At 35.1% G+C, this 17,350-nt stretch overlaps 1 protein-coding gene across 1 annotated transcript in view; it reads right to left on the bottom strand.

The window, feature by feature from the left end:
- Positions 1–265: 265 nt before the first annotated feature.
- The window catches only part of ctsc (cathepsin C), a 48,482-nt gene continuing 31,397 nt past the window's right edge, over positions 266–17,350 (bottom strand). Inside the window, exons 6-7 of the mRNA XM_039744168.1 lie at positions 13,120–13,251; positions 266–1,132 (exon numbers count right to left, since the gene is read on the bottom strand). Of these exons, the coding sequence (XP_039600102.1) occupies positions 630–1,132; positions 13,120–13,251 (635 nt within the window). The 3' untranslated portion in view covers positions 266–629. The remainder of the gene's footprint in view (positions 1,133–13,119; positions 13,252–17,350) is intronic.

Genomic DNA, 17,350 nt, shown 5'->3' with positions numbered 1-17,350 from the left:
ACTGTATATTTATCGTTCTTTCACTTGTTTTTCTCATTTCTTTCCCCAGCATTAATTATGAGATTTTTCAAATTGGGAGGATCTTCTACACATTGTTCCACACTGTGATATGATGGTCTCTCATAGCCAGCTAGTGTTTAGAAATGGAAAATTACCCAGTTTTTGCTTTCTGAAGTTTATGTGAAGAATCCTCACAGCCAAAAAAAACACAGAACAACTTGAAACTTTAAAGAAAAATGTAAATAAAAACACTGCTAACAGAGGAGAGGGTGCCTCAAGAGATTTTGCCTTTAAGATGAGATCAACAATTTTTCCAGTTTAGTGGAAATATTGTTCACTGAAGTCAATCATATTGCACCATTTTTGCAATATCTCCTCTTCTTTCAGTCCAAAGAAGGCACCAAGTAGGGAATCAGTAATGTAATGCAAAAACTGAAAATAATGTTACTATTTGTTTAAAAAATTTATTTATGATAAAGAAAGCTTGTTACATACCAGATTAAAATATTTTTATTCAACACATCAAAGTATTAAAAGGATAAAAATATTTTTATAACTTGAAAAAGGAACATTTTAGTATTTTAGAAGTATTATTATGCATAGTAAAATATACTATCTGAAAATTAATGTTATATTTGTGCAATTGGTGTAGCAGCCACAGCAATGCTTTCTATACCACACTCATCTGAGCCTCTGCGGATTCTAAAGTACCCCTCTTCCCCCCAACTTGCTCCCCAGCTGTTTTTTACAATCCAGTATTTCTCTCCTGTTTGTTGGTCTTTACCATATCCAACAAGCAGTACAGCATGATTTGTCAGCTCAAAAGGGTTAATCTCATTTGTTAACCAAGTGTGATGATAAATACCTCCTTGATAGTGGAAAAAGTCTGGGTAGACTTCAAAAGCAATTGCCAATGGACCATTCTTAACCAATTCTACTTTCATCAGCGCTTCATTGCAGCCTCCATAATAACCACCCACATAGTGATAATCAGACGCATAGTAACGAAGGCAGCTGTCTTTTACAGCGCATTCTGTGTTCTTGCCAACATACGGAAAGCAGCCTTCCTCAACTACACCAAAGTCCTGGATGTATTTACCAGCAATCAGATATGGGAATCCACCATCACAACCTGTGAAAAATTTCAGTAGAAGATTATGAATTATGAAGTTTATAAACTTAAGTGTACATAATTATTCACAAACCTGGAGAAACAAAGGTTTAATTGAGAAATTATACATGTGATCATCATACCAATAAAATGCAACAAATAATGACTTTTTCTATTTATACAATATTTATATAACTGATAAATTATAACATTGACATTACTATACATTTTTGTGTATAAATTTACACTTTACTAAACTTTAAAAAAACTAGGAAATAATGTATTGTGTTCAAGGTAATGTATGTGAAAATACTGATATATGAACATGTAATATCGGCAATAGAAGAAATCAATAAAATATATTCTTAATCAAGGGCAATTGTTTCAAATATTTTAGGAAGATAGTCATATAGACCTTTTTTATATAATTTACATTCTGGAAATTTTAGTTTCAAAACTGTAAATGTCACACAGTGGTAAGGTAACAACTTCAGGATGTCTGAAATAGAAATCCTTTGCTGTGTTTCTCGTAGACAATTTTTATTAGTGGGTGGCACTGGTTCCTGATCAGTGGGGGTGGGGGTGGGTATTTGGATCTAATAAATAGCAACTGAACCAACAAATAGAAATATACATTTTAAATTGAGTTGCAAGAAAAGCATATCCACAGAAAAGGCATACACATTTTAAATTAAATCACATTCACAAAAGACATGCACACAAAAAAGGTATACATTTTTTAATCTGAATAATATTTTTCAACTTGCAAAATTAGACAGTTCAGAATTATTTTGTTTGCTTTGTGTTGTAATAAATTAAATTATTGAAAGATGGTAGGAGTTGCATGGATGCATTTGCTTTACATCTCTGAGAGTGCTTCATATTTAAGGACTGCAGTTGCTGAAGTCCTGCCAATCCTCAGTCAGCTGAAGCTGTCACTAGAAAATGAATCGCAGTGTGCGACTAGCTGAAAGACCCAGGTTTTCACACTGATTTCAGATTGTGGATTGTATCAGACGTGTAGCTGAAGGTGAAGGTAATTTTGCCAGGCATTAGACAAAGAAAACAAACAAACACCACAGACAGCATAGTACCCTTTTGAAAAACCCACACTGATTAGATACATTAATTACATTCAAATCAATATTAAATTCTGAAATGCTTGTTACCCTCCTAGGCTTGGAGTGGGGGATGGGGAAGTGATGGGGAAACACAGATTTACTTCTACTGTGTGTATGCCATAAATCCCTGATTCTAGTGCTAACTAGTGTAACATCACAAATGGCATTTAATTAAATACTACGAATCCTTCATCCAATAAAAGCTATGTGTTACAGAAATAACTACAGAAATATACACTAAATTTGACATTAAAAATATTGTCATTTCTTTTGACACTAAATATGCACTGTTCTTCAATGATCTATGTACCATGTTACTTTCACTTTAAATGAAGTTTAAAGTTTTCTTTATAATATTATAAAATTATCTGAGCAGATAAATTTTTTCATATCTGAATTTATACATGGATACTTAAATTGTAATTTCTTATTACAAAGCTTATATTTTTAATTATATTTGCATTCTATCCCATGAGAAATCAGCATTCACAACCGACTTTAAAAATCCCAAAGCCAATTAAAAATCTACAGCTGATGCTTCCAGTATGAAGTCATACATGAATTTTATTAAAATGGCACAGTATGGGGTACAGCCTACCTCATGGATTCAGTGTCCAGACCAACTGGGATTTCCTCTAGGTACTCTGGTTTTCAATTCACATCCGCAAAAGACATGTAAAATTGAATAACGGGCGATTCCAAATTGGCCCCTGCCTGAGTGTTAAGATAGGTGTGTATGTGTGAGTGTGCCCTGCAATTAACCTGAGCCCTGTTCACTAGCTTGTACCAAATGTTGCCAGTACTGGCTCTAACCTCCATGATCCTGAATTGGATTAGCCGGTTTCAGAATGCTATATAATACATTTTACTATTTTGTTACCAAAGACACTTAGTTTTAGAATACTGAATTGAACAATGTAACATAGACTTATTTACTCTCTTTATAAGAACAGCTATTATTTACTGTATGTTGATAATTCCTGAATTGTGGGCACAAGTTCACAGGAATCCTTAATTAATCCTACCATTTCAATAACAATGAAATCAAGATATTTAGCAGTTTTTTATGTCACTGATGCTGCTAATGGTCTAATTGATGTTAAAAAAATACCCCAAAATAGAACTGTGTTAAAACTTTACTCAACTTCCTTTGGTCCTATGCATCCTCTGGAGTTAGAACCATTCTTTCTGTACCATTCAACACCACCTCAAAACATTATCTTCTTTGGGGTCCCTCTGAGCTTCCTCTCCTCCACTTCCATCTTGCTCACCCAATTATCCTCACCCTCTTGTTCCACATGCCCAAATCACTTTACTCTGTTTCTTCTCAGCACAACATTTATCATCTGCACATCAACTCTTTCTCTTAATAATGGAGCCAGAGATTGAAAATGCGTTGCACATTGATTAGCACATGCAGGTGTGAATTTCACTGTACTTTATATATGTGGCAGTAAGTTTTCATAAAATTTTCCTTTAATAACAGTAAGGCATGTTTAGAAGTCAGATATGTGGGCAGCTCCCAGTATTTCTCCTATGCACCTCTCTCTCTTTGTATCACTACTGTATCCACACCTCCATCGGCACTCAACATGTCACTTAAGTCCTTATCTACTTTCTTTCAAACAACTGAAATTACTTACAGGTAAATTTAGACTTACTACATTAGTATTCTACACCCTACACATAAATGTTCTATTAGATGAGGTTGTGGTAGCTGCCTGTAGACAATACCCACACAACACTAGATCTTTTATGAATCCAATTCTCAAACCTTATATATTGGACTGAGTTTTTTTTCTAACATATTTACTGAACATACTGCAGTGCCATGCATCCAACTTTCATACTTCCCGACTTGAAGCCTTTCAATTCCAAATTAGCTTTCAACTTTAGTACCTTCCTCTTTCAATTCTGCTTAAGTCCTTCCATTAAAATAGGATAATAAACAAGAGCTCCAGATTACAATCCTTCATGCACGTCTCTAATCATCGCGTCCATCAGTAGCATTAAAAGCACCAGTCTCAGAAAAGACTCCTGGTGCAGCTCCATATTTATTTCAAAACATTTACTTCCCCTAACTGCAGACTTGATGACTAGCCTTTCATCCACACCTACATTTCTCAATTCCCACCTTACTACTTTTTTGACAACCTCTAAAATGATTTTTTAAGATGATTCTCATGCATTTATCTGATAAATATTACACCTGTTGTTCCCTTCCCATGCAAGAAATCAAAGGGAATTTTTCCTTGAACCTGAACTCTCTTTTCTTCGGCGCATTCTCAACTACTTTTATTACCTGCAGCAAGATCTTGATCATGTAATATGACACACACTTCTTTGGGTCACCTTATCCTTTTTGTATTGGAATGAGAACACTTCTTTTCTAGTTTTCAGGAATCTTTCTTTCACACACAATCATGCTGCATAGATCTATTAACCATTATCATCAACATGTCCGACACCATTCCAGTTGGGTTCACTGCCTTACCTATCTTCAACTTTTGCTGCATTTTTGCAAACCGTTTTTCATAACATTATCACACTTAGTCATTTAATTCTTTCACAACAAACACCTTATCTTATTTATTTTCAGCATTAAGGAACTTCTCAATGTATTTCTTCAAGGGATCCTAATCCCATTGCTAGCATTTACAATGTTACCTTTCGCATGTTTCAAGCAAATCACACCTGCTACATCCTACGTTTCTTTGCTATCTGCTTTGTGATTCTAAATAAATTTCTCGTTCCTTCGTCATTCTATAGCTCACTTACAGACTCATATTTTGTCTCAGTGTGCTTATACAAATGCTTTTGTAATATTTTACTTTGGTTCATTATAGATTGTATTGCCTCATTGCCACATACTGCCTTTGTCAGCACTGAAAATAATCAAAGGAAAATGGCAAAAATTACCAACAAAAGTAAACAATTTGGCCCCTTACAACATACAAAGGCAGGGGCAGAAAATGCCTCCATAATGACACATAATATCAGTAATAATGTAATAGATACGACTGTCACTGTTGTCACACACGAGCGACTAGGGGTCAACTAAAGGATCCGACGAGCCATGCAAAACCAAAATACAGGGGACTAAGACAACATGTTAACAGCTCTTTCTTTATTTCAACAGGAAAGACGAACAACAAAAGAGCACGGCACCTTGAGGTCGTCTAAAAAGCCTCATCCAGAAGTCCGAGCCATTTCCGTGTTCTTTATTCACCGCCGGTCCCTTGCAGATTACATCACCACCATCCCAAGATCCTTCGCGTTATCTTTCCCAGCATTCCTACTTCCATTTCCACCTCATATATGTTCGTGTTTCCACCATTGATGGTCACTTGTATATCTCATAACTGACCTTTGTTACGTACATTTACTGTGATTTACAGTATATGGGCACAGAATCACCAACCCTTAATCTGTGTGTCTGTTTTCTTCACACTGACTAAATTCTAATGTTAACCTTTTTACAGTTTCCCAATTTTGTTGTCATGTCCCGACTTTGTAATTACACTTAGTCGTTGTAAGACTGACTACTCTGAATCCTACTGCTAACAAGAAGAACACAGCACCACCAAAAAAAAACAGAACGTAACTATTAAATGGGTCAGTCTACCAATCGGTCAATGTAATGAAATTTACACTTTTAAAAAACAAGCAGCTTATAAAATATCCATCTCCAGTATGGATTTTTCCACCATAGCATCGCCAGTGCTGCTGGTGAATTTCATGAAGGGAGACAAAAACATAAATAAAACTTGCTTTCAGGTACAGCATTGCATGGCTATATACATACAGTAAGTGATAGTTAATGGTTACATTAGCAGTTTTGAAACTTAAATCACTAGTTCTTAAAGTTTGTTCTGATAACCACCTGTGGTCCATGGACCTGAGTAAGGTAGATCACAAGATGATCAGAGTAAAGTAAGTTTAAATTCACTCAATTATGTTAATCCATTATATACAGTACATACTTGCACATTTAATTATAACAATACCACCATTATATACACCATGTGACCTTCCTGAGAATAACAGTTGTAGTGTTTTGTTAACTTTGGTGTGCATGGACACAAGAAGAAGATTCACAGTGGGAAGCAATTGGAATAATAATTAAGAACAAGTAAGAAATGTATTAACAAACAAAATGAAAACCGTATTCCTTTTTCAACATTTTTATGTACAGGCATCTGCATTCACTCCTGTATTAAAGGCAGTATATACACATGCTGCGACATATAATATAGCAGGGTGTTAAACTGAGATCTCTGAGGGCTCAGTGGATTTCCAAGATCTGAACTTGACACCCCTGTACTACATTAACAACTTTCAATTGAGTGGTGTCCCTTCCCTCTCTACTAATGTTCACTTCTTGTGATTACCCCCTCTTTCTCCCACTCACCGCTTCTTGAAACTTTTAGCTGTCACAACGTGGATCTCACTCTTAAACTCACCTCTTGATGTCAACCTTAAGAGCCCACCTATAGCCATTCCAGTCCTTTAGTTCCATGATGCTAGTGAGTGCGCCACTTCTTATGCATTAGTGTCATCATGGTCAAGGAGGTTGTTGTTGAACGATAAATATTTCACCAACAAATAGTTAATAGCGCTCCTAACAGCACACAATTTATATGTCACCTTTTTCCCTTCTTATTCAACATGGTGTTGCACATTGCATGATGAAACACCAGAAAACTCTTACTTTCAACATTCCTGGTACTGAATTTGGTGATGGTCATTACATTGGGGCTTCAATCTCCAATATTTCCAAAATGCCCCGAGTCACCCCAGATGTCACCTTCATCAACCAGTCCCAGAACTAATTTTTGTCTTTATTACTTCTGCTAACGTATGGAGCATATGTTGAGACTATATTTCTCAGTTCCTTATCAAAAATCATCTTACCAACTAAAACACACTCACTGACTTGCTTCAACTCCAGAATTTTAGTCAATTTTTCTGATACAATTACACCAATCCAAGCATTGGCATCACTTCCTCCATGCCAGAAAAATTAGCACCATCCACTATTCATACGAAACACTGTCACTCTTATCTTTCCTTCTTCTCTCCCACTCATCTCTAGTGTGCTTATGTTCAGGACTTCCATCACTTTACCTCATTTTTCCAATCATACTCCCACTATTCCAAGTCACACTCCTCATACCGTCTCTTTCACACTTCTTACTAACTGCCATTCATTCATTTCTCTTGCCACCACACTGAACGGTATATCAGGCCAAGGACCCTGTTAGTTAACAACAGAACTCTTGATGTTATCTTTGTAGAGACATATTTTAAAATATCACAAACCAAGACAAATAACATCAAGAACATCTTCTCTTTAAACATCTTAACAAAAATAATTAGCATAGTACCAAAAACAAGTTGTAAGAGGAAAGATGAGATGCTGCAAGAAGACATTTTATTTCATGAACAATGTCACTGCTTTTTAATGCAATTTGAATGACTGTGTGCTACCAGTTGACAAGATATCAGTATTACAACACTTCCATTATGTTTGGTGTCAGATACTATGCCAAAATCATACAAATGTGACTTAATACACACTTTTGTAAAGTAGCATGGTCTTATAAGAGGAACCTGTGCACAAATAATAAATAAACCTACTACTGATCATGTCTGGAGACATTTGAACATAATTTATACACAGATAAAAACTTATGTCTCCTGATTTGCACTTTGCAATTGACTCTCAGCACTGCCTCTAAATTGCAATTAAGTTTATGCTTATGTGTTTTCACACTTTGTGACATGGACTTACTTCATACATCTAACCAATAAAGAACATTGTAAAGAGGTTTTATTTTTTAAAGATCAATTGGCTTTCCCCCCAAAAAAAAAAATGTAGGAAATTTTGATTTGTGGTAAGCTCTGAGATTAAATGAAGACTAAAATTCCAAATTAACTGAACATGGATATGGAATTATACACATTTTTAAAAACTATATTTGGACATATTTTTTTATAGTAATTTCAATAATGTGATTATATCAACTAAAAATTACATATTTACACGTTTCCACTTTTAGTATTGCAATCAGTTTGAAATGCTTGCTAGATACATAATCAAAAATTGAATGAATGATACAGCAAGTAGCTGAGTATCAATAAAATCTCCACAGGATAATCTCACTTGTCTCTTGTTCCAGATATAAAGTCAATTCCTTGTTTACAAGTGATATAAGAGCTAACCCTATACGCAAGATATAGAAAAACTGTAGTATAAAAGAGAAGAGAAAGAATGTAACAGAGATGCAGTTTCATTGTAAAGTGGGTCAGGGTTGTTTGCTGAGGGCAGAGTGGTTAGCAAATTTGGGAGACCTATGAATCCGTATATCTTCATTTATTAAACTGCTCAAGGTTCGCCGGATGTATCTTATTTACGCATGACTGGCTTAATAGACAAATATGTCAATATTTCAATATTCAATATTCAATCACTGACAAAAAAATCCAACATCATACTCTTTAGTTAGTCTACTTAAAAAGAAAAAAAATCTGACCATGTATCTCTTAGATACACTTAACTATGAAACAACATCAGACCCATGATTAGTAGCTTAAAATCATCACGTTTGAACGTGAATTCAAATAACTAAACCATAAAGACACGATCCATGGCCAGCTCTGCCCCAAAGTTCATTCATACACACTGAATATTTGTTTTTTGAAGATTACTAGTGCTAAAACTTGATAGCATGATAAATTCAAAATCCATTTATCACCAAATCCGATTAATCCTAGGTCAAAAGGACCAAACCTTACCCCAGTAGCAGAAGACTTCAGACAGGAGTGATTCCTGAATGAGGCATTAAATTCTTTGAAATCCACAAATAAATAGAAATAAAATTCCTTTGGATGGTGTTTTACCATCCTGTTAGGCATCATGGGCTCAACAGGGACAGCTCTGGGGGAAGAACTCTCCCTGTTTTGAAGGGCTTCTGCCAGACCCACAAGCACTACCATTATGTAGTGCTGTGGCACCAAAAGTGCTCCCAGGTCTTGTATAAAAGGGACTGCCTCACTTCAGATGGGAAAATACATTACTGGATTATGCTTGTGATTACAAGTTGGAGAAGAACCTGTGAAAGGTATTTTGTGTAATAAATATACTTTTTTTAACCTTTAACTGTGTTGTGTACTTGTGTCTGGAGTCTAGAACTGTAGGGTGCCCGGTTTTGGTCAAACCATGTGCTCATTTCGAAGAACCTTTAATATTACCTAAACAAACATGCATAAACTAAACACCACCTGAAAGCTACATAAGGACAGCATGTGCATGTCTAAATGGCAGGAAAATTAATCTTACATTATCATACAGTCACATCAGTTGTTACATGAATGGAAATTAAAATTAATAAATAAATAAATAAATAGGAAAGACCTTTAAACGTTTTCAAAAATAAGGATTTCTTAAGAGCATAATGAAAATCTTCATGGGCATTACAGCAGAGCAAAATGTTTAGCACTGATGCACCATAGATCCAGATAATGGAGTATTTGCATGTTTATCTCTTTTTATTTATTGTGTATTCTTGTTCTCCTACAACATTATAAAGATTTGCATGTTAGATTAAGTGGCAACTCTAAACTGGCCAAGTATGTTTGAGTGTGGGTACAAGTATTTGTTTAAGTGTAGTCTGCAATTGACTGGCACCATGTCAGGCACTGGTTGATTACTAGTGCCCAAAGCTGTCAGGATAATCTCCAGAAGTCAGAGGTATTCATTTTCTAAACATTCATGACTGATCTTTACTTTCACAAAATATTTTTTTTCATCAAAACAGGAGACCATATAAATAATCAATTTGATTACGAAGTCAGCAATTTCTGTGGTTTTGTGATATTTTCATTTATGAAAAAATATATATGCGATCAGAATTAATATGTTTCAGACCAATTTAAAATCAAAGGCTTTTTTAATATACTATAGGAGTATTTTACACCTCCAAATGATTAATAATGCAAGAAATCAAAATTACATTTTAATAAATACACTATAAGATCTGCTTTAATAAACCCACGTAAAGTATAGGTTTTAGAGGAATGTTTTGTAAATAGAGCTTAACTTTTCTGCAAAAAAAAAAATCTTGAAATTATCCGAGGGACTGATTAAATCAACTGTGGTAAATTAATCCCACTGGTGGAGGAAAGCCCAATTAATGATAAGGAGACAGTTTGTCAGCATTAAGCTTCAATGAGTTTTGACCTCCTTTCCTTACATCCTTTATGACTGACAGGCAGGAGCATAGCTTTACTGTCACTTTTGTAGTCTGCTATAATTCTCTAATCAAATAAGGGCAAATGGTGGTCTGTTCAGACAATGTTTGGGCTGTCTTAGAATCAGGACAGACATTCTTCAAACACAAATGTGCGACCACATCTTCAAAATAGGAACAAAGCAATTTACTGTAAGTGCCCTGTTTATTGTATTCAACAGGACATAACTGAATAAGGAATACAGTAGACCCCCACGAAGTCACAGTTCAGAGTTCGCGGCCTCAGACATTATGGATTTTTCCTTAGATCCAAACTAAATTATTAGTGGAAACCGCATATATCCTTCACAATTTTTGTGGCTTTTTTCGTGGCAATATTATACTATAGAGAGAACAGGAAGCAGCTGTAGAGAAAACCACGACTTGGGATGGTGAAAGTAGCCAACAGAATTTGAAACTGCAACTCCCAGCAGCCCCTGCAGTGGCTCTGATTGGTCTACTGTTGAGGGTGCTGGAGCTTTTTAGGTCAAAGAATGTCAGCGCGGCTTTTAAAAAGGGGGCCAGTGACCAAAAGCAAAAAAAAGTTTTTGTAATTTGTGATTCAAGTTCCTGTCTGTCTGCCTTCTGTTGGGTTACCTGTACTTATTAATTTTGTCTTGGATCGTTTTGTGCGTCTGGATTGTCTGCCATCTGCCTGTGTATACGAGGACTGTAAGTGGATTCATGGCCATCCTGCAAAGAAAGGAGTGCTGCTGAACACGTCCACCCGTCTTCACCATTTCAGGAACTACCGGTGGGACTATCTGTACATTCCCATTCAACATGCGCATCTTTGGACTATTTAATTTCATCATTACATTTCATCCGTTGCCATTTTTCATGATTTACTGTGTGTGTTTTGTTTGGGCTTTGTTGTATTTAATGTGTAATCGCGTAAGGGGAACAGGGGAGGTATTGTTGTTTTCTTATTTCATTTGTTTTAATTACATTCTTTATTTGCTGTTTGATTACCGGTTTGCTTTGTTTTTGTCTCCGTTTGTGAGTGCGCACGGGTTGGGCTGGGTGCGTCCCTGGAATCTCCACCATAAGATTAAATAAATCACCGTCTTCTAAATTGCAGCTTCCCGTGCAACGCTACGCTTACTTAAAAGCCTGAACAGTACCTGTCCTTTTTGGCTGATTACTTTGTTTCTCTTTCCTCCCCAGACATTCTCTGCTCCTGTTGGGGGTTGTGCTCCCCTATGATGTTTATCTATTGTTTAATTGATAACTGCATACTGAGCTCCTTTTACTTCTGAAAGAGACATGTTTGTTTGAAGTGTTTGAATAAAGTTGCTGTCTCTACAATCTCCTGTGTTTCTGTGCAATTCGGTGACCCAAGCATGACACCCTGCAGCACTGTCCCTGGGATTGAGCCGTTGCACTAAGATTAGCCTGCAAACATCAGCGCTTACCTCTGTGTGCTTGCATGCAGCCAGTTCAAACACAGTTGGTTCAGTGATTCACTGAGTTTCATCCATGGCGTCAGTTGCACTTTGTACATATTGTTCCAGTAGTTTTTTAAATAGTTTTTAAAGTTCATTAGCAGTGCGTAAAATGATCAGTATTGCAGTAATTTTGATGCTCTTTGCATGAAAAAAAATGTGTTCCATTAAAATTTCGCTTTTTTTTTTTTTTTTTGTTAATTGTGACGTTTACTTAAAGTGCAGCAAAAACGTATTTGGCGTCGAGGGATGCATTAACCCCCAAGTATGTGGCAGTTTAAGGGTTAAAGCCCCAAGATGTCACTGAAACAAGCTGCACCGTCTAAGGCTTCTGGCAATGAAAACGCGCTTGTATGAATTACAGTACATATAGTGGTAACATTGATATTTTACATTCTAGCACTGCGGGAGACATAGCAGTACAGTATACAGGTTTACCTTTACATTCTTTATTTTTAGGTAATGTATTAAGCGGAGTTTGAAATGAAAGTGTTTTGGGGGCATATTTAGGGTTTAAACTATGAAAATAGGCATTTTTTTAACCACATCCAAAATTTGCAGTTTTTCACAATTCTCCGGTGCTCTAGGAACATAACCCTTATGAATTTTGGGGGTGTACTGTATAGTGTGAAGTAAAAAAATCCTATTCTTTAGGGGTAGTCATTAATAAGCTATTAATTTTCTTTAAATCTGTAGATTCCTCTTCTAAAGAGTTTGTCAGAGTATTCCCTACTTTTTACAATTCCATCAAAGCCATCACATACACTTCCAGAAAAGACATTTAAATACCAATAGGTTTCCAAACAATGCAACCAATTAAATTATCTTTCAAACATTTCAACTGCTTTTGGGACAATTAAAAATTTCAGATTATCACTATACATGTTTTTGGAAATCATATGTTTTTTTAACACAATCACAACTTTGCCAGTCTTTGAATACATTTTTATTTACTGGCTAACTATATTTTAACCTTTTAAATAAAGGATCTTCTTAGAAAGTGAAATAAAAATGACTTATGGTTTCAGTGGTCATTTTTAATGGCCTTAGGAGAAACAAAACATGCAATTTTTTATTTTCATGAAAAATACACGATTTTCAAATGTCTGTAGTAATTATCTTCCATGGATAAATGGAGCAAAAATGCATACCTTGAGAGTATTCACTGCATGAAACAACCTGCTGTGGACTGAAGATAGGAGTCTGGGTGTTGTTTGTCAAAATTCGTATACGTGCCTCTAGCATGCCCACAGAAGCAAATGAATAGCAACTACCACAAGAAGCTGAAGAAAGAAAAACATACAGTATATTTTTAATTTTAAGTTACACACACATATCTATACATGAGCTACTTGAATATTTAAATACAGACCAAATACATTTCTCCGAAGGTTATTTACATTACAATTATGTAAAACGTTTCATAGTGGAGACAATCACAATATGCCTTACAAAATGGTGGATATGCCATAAATACATGCTTATGGGAACATCTGTCACACATCATGTTAAAACTATTTAGAGCAGCACATTAAATGATATTCTACAATATAAAGGGATAGATTCTGAAGCTAGAAAGGTAAAAAAAAAATGAGATCATATGGATAAAATATTAAATAAATTTGTTATGTAAATGTTGTTTTACATTACATAGTGTTTGCTTTTGTTGTGTTAAGTTTTCCATGCCTGGAAATGTTCATATTACAGAATTACCGTCAACACAATTTCGAATTCACGTTTGTTATTCTATTGAATTACCATTTTTCCAAAACAGTTTATTTGTGACATTAGAAAACTACAAACAGGCTCATTTCTTGTACTACAAATCATTGAAAACCACAACTTCTTTTTCCACACCTCCCAATAACATAGGAATAAATCTGCTATCTGATGAAGTAAATCTCCAGTTACATCAGAATTTTAGCCTCTTTAACAGTACCGCTCTAATCTAAGTTTTACTTACTTTTTGCCAACCCAGGGTGCAAATTGTGATTAAATGGAAATATTAACCTATGTTAATAGGTATAATAATATAATGTTAAAATTATCCTTTTAAGGAAAAAGAAAACAAAAATGTCAAAGAAACATTGGAAAAAAATATATAAATGACATGGCATCAGATTAGTAGAAACCATATCATGCTGGCTTTCCAGCCTGATAGTAAATCTTTACTGAATTTCCTGGTACTAACCTGGGTGCATTAGGTACGCAGTTTATTAAGTCATTTACATTAAGTCATAAGTCTATTTATAATTGTACGTTTGACATAAATTAAGGATGGGATGAAATAACTGAATATACAAATACTTGATTTGTAAAAAAGGTACTTGGGCAAACAATGAGAAAAAAAATACATATAGTATCTGAATGGTATTTTTGACAGACTACATACACTGCACAACTCAACCAACACACTGCATGTCCAATAGCAACATTAACCATTGTGATGTCATGAGCTTGCTGGTCAGTTGAGATCAGAAAACAAATGAAGACGTTTTCTACATATAAACCAGTTCCTGATCATACTGCTAGCTTTTTAACCACAAAGTGAAAGAAACCTTGGTGTGTTCTTCAATTTTTGTGCTCTCCTCCTCAGAAGTGGGTCAAAAACAAGATACAGCGTTAATATTCTTAATATTGACCTAATATTCTTTTTTTCCCTTAAATTAGTGAAGCTACCTTTAAAAGGAGCACAAGAAGATAAAACATGAAATAAAAAATCAGTCCTCATTTTAGCAGACAATGAGCTTTCTAATTTAGAAATGGGGCTTGAAGATCAAGTGACACCCAAGGGTATGGGGAACACTGCAGGGCCAATTGGTCCAGCCCTTCAGCAAGAAACAGGCTTGCAGGACCAGGCAAAAAGACAATTTCACATACTATGAGAAGCAATACTTTTTCCATATATGTACTGTAAGTAAATTGGACATATTATTAAAAAAAATAAATAAAACAATGCTTTAGAAGACATAGTAGGGGTTGTTATAAATATATAAATAATAAGTTCAATTACTGAAAAAAAAAAAATATTTTGGCCCTTAACAAAGAAATGCCACTATACTTTAATAAGAGTGCACAATAGTAGGAGCATGAAATTGCATAGACGGAGATTAATCTATGTGTTCTGCAAATAAAATGATTGTTTGCCCATTGTATTGAGGCAGCTATTCGACAGGATATTTCTGACAATTTGTGTCAAGCAGTCTAACTAGTTTAATGGCACTTTTTTAATCAACAGTGCAATGCATAAAGACCACAAAAAGATTTGTCTATTGATTTATCTTTATCACACTGAAAAATGTTATGCTGCAGAGATGGAGGATGACAGTATTTTCAATGATGTGCTCTAGCATATAATCAAAACTTAAAGGTAACATTTTTGTTCTTTTTTTTTAATGAAGTAAATCAACCTTTGAAAAGTTTGGTAAGGTTATAGAAAACTATATTTTACATTCTATTATCACAGCAGCAATGGGGACAGTTACATGCACAGTGTGGGAGGTGATGACTACATTGCAAAAAAGACATTACTTTTCAGTGTGGGGACAGACAACTTGCTGAAAAGGAAACAAAGTGTGAGTGTTGTCTGATCAAGTAAATCAGCGTGGGGGTTGTTTCCCTTTCAAAATTCTGAGAGAAAAAAAAAATACATGTTGTCATGGGTAGGAGTGCCCATCACTTTCCTTTAAAAACCACAAAACCTCACCAGAAAGTCAATGAGTTTCAGAGGAATCTGCAAGCGGTTTTTGATCGGACAAATCAGCACAGCAGGAGTTCCTTCCTTCAAAGTTTTGAGGAGAAAACAAGGCATGACAGGTACTTAGTACAGGGTATTTTCAATGACATTCTCTGTGGCAAATATAAAGGGAATACAAATTTCTAAACATTAAGTATACTTAATTTTTTGTAATAATTACAATGAAACCCATGAACTAATTTTATAGATAACTTCAGTTGTACAGAGGCAGCACAAAATGTTTTAATAATTTTTCTGGCAGGGTACATTTAAGCATGCAAGAGTTTTCCACAAACCACATGCAGTGCAGTAATGGGTTCTAACTTTAAGTATTCTTTATCCAGAAGGAAGACATGCATCATTTGATGAACCATAACCAACAAAAATATACTGATATAGCTAATGCGTAAGAGTGTGGCATAACCATGGGCTGAATTTAGACTAGAATGCTTGAGAAAGCAGAAATAAAAAGTTCTTAGTAAAATTATTCTATTATTATTATTTATTACAGTTTTATTATGAGTGGGCATTCAAAACAAGTATCATTTACCCAGTAACATCCACTGAGCATGACAGAAACATGTATTTTCTTTTTGTTTGCTTTATTGTTTCATTGGTACTCAGAACTGAATATCAATTAAACAATGACTTGCTTACGTCCCTAATCAATAAGTCAGGGGAGAAAATACAATTACAAATGGGCTTCAAACCTTTTCAATACATGACATGCTAATAATAAAATAGCCTCCTTTTTCTTCTATACTGAGACCATACAAAACTGTATCTTTTTATTTATAAATAACAAATTATTTTTTGTTTCAGTAAGTGAATGGCAAAGATGTACAATCTGGTTTACCTACAAAGAAAAAAATAGAAAAGAAAACAAGACGATATTTTAAATTAATTTGTGACACTCTCTATCCTCTCTGACCCCATAAAGTGCATTAATTTATGTTATGGTTTTTCTGTATAATCTCATTCTGATAGTCGAATCAGCATTACGAATATAATTAATCTGCTATCATTTACTTGGTTGTAGCCTGCTTTTTAAATGCTCAAATATGTATTTAATAAAAACCAGGCATAATAAACAGTGAACACTATAATTAATACAAGAGTGGCTTAGTGTTATATAAGATGGTGCTGAACCACAGGTAAAGAACCACTGGTTCATATCCCAGTCCCACCTCATTGTGGATGTGGAGTTTGCACATTTTCCATGTCTGCAAAAGTTTTCTTCTACATACACACTAGATTCCCTTCCAAATGCTGAAACATGAGAAGGTTGTACTGGCTGGTAGATTAAAACTAACTCTGTGTGACTGCAAAAGTGGGTATATACATGAGAGGGCCATGTCCAAGGCTGTCCCCTAATTGATGCCCAGTTAAACTGGGATAAGATCCAGCGTCCAATATGGATAACCCAATGGGGGTGGGTCTTGGCAGCAATGGAAAGAAGTCAGATTACAGAATACAGATAAAATGACTTGCAGACTGAGGCAAGTGCAACAATCTGTCTCTTCATGTGGACAGAATGAAAGAAATTGTTGGCTTCAGGAAAGACCATGTTTTTCACACCCCTATTCTCTGTGGTGGGATAGGTCAAGAGCTCCAAATTCCTTGGTGTGTACCTGGCAGCTGACCTT

Source organism: Polypterus senegalus, chromosome 2 (assembly GCF_016835505.1).
Source record: "Polypterus senegalus isolate Bchr_013 chromosome 2, ASM1683550v1, whole genome shotgun sequence".
Lineage (NCBI taxonomy): Eukaryota > Metazoa > Chordata > Cladistia > Polypteriformes > Polypteridae > Polypterus > Polypterus senegalus.
This window is presented reverse-complemented; position numbering and strand designations above follow the sequence as displayed.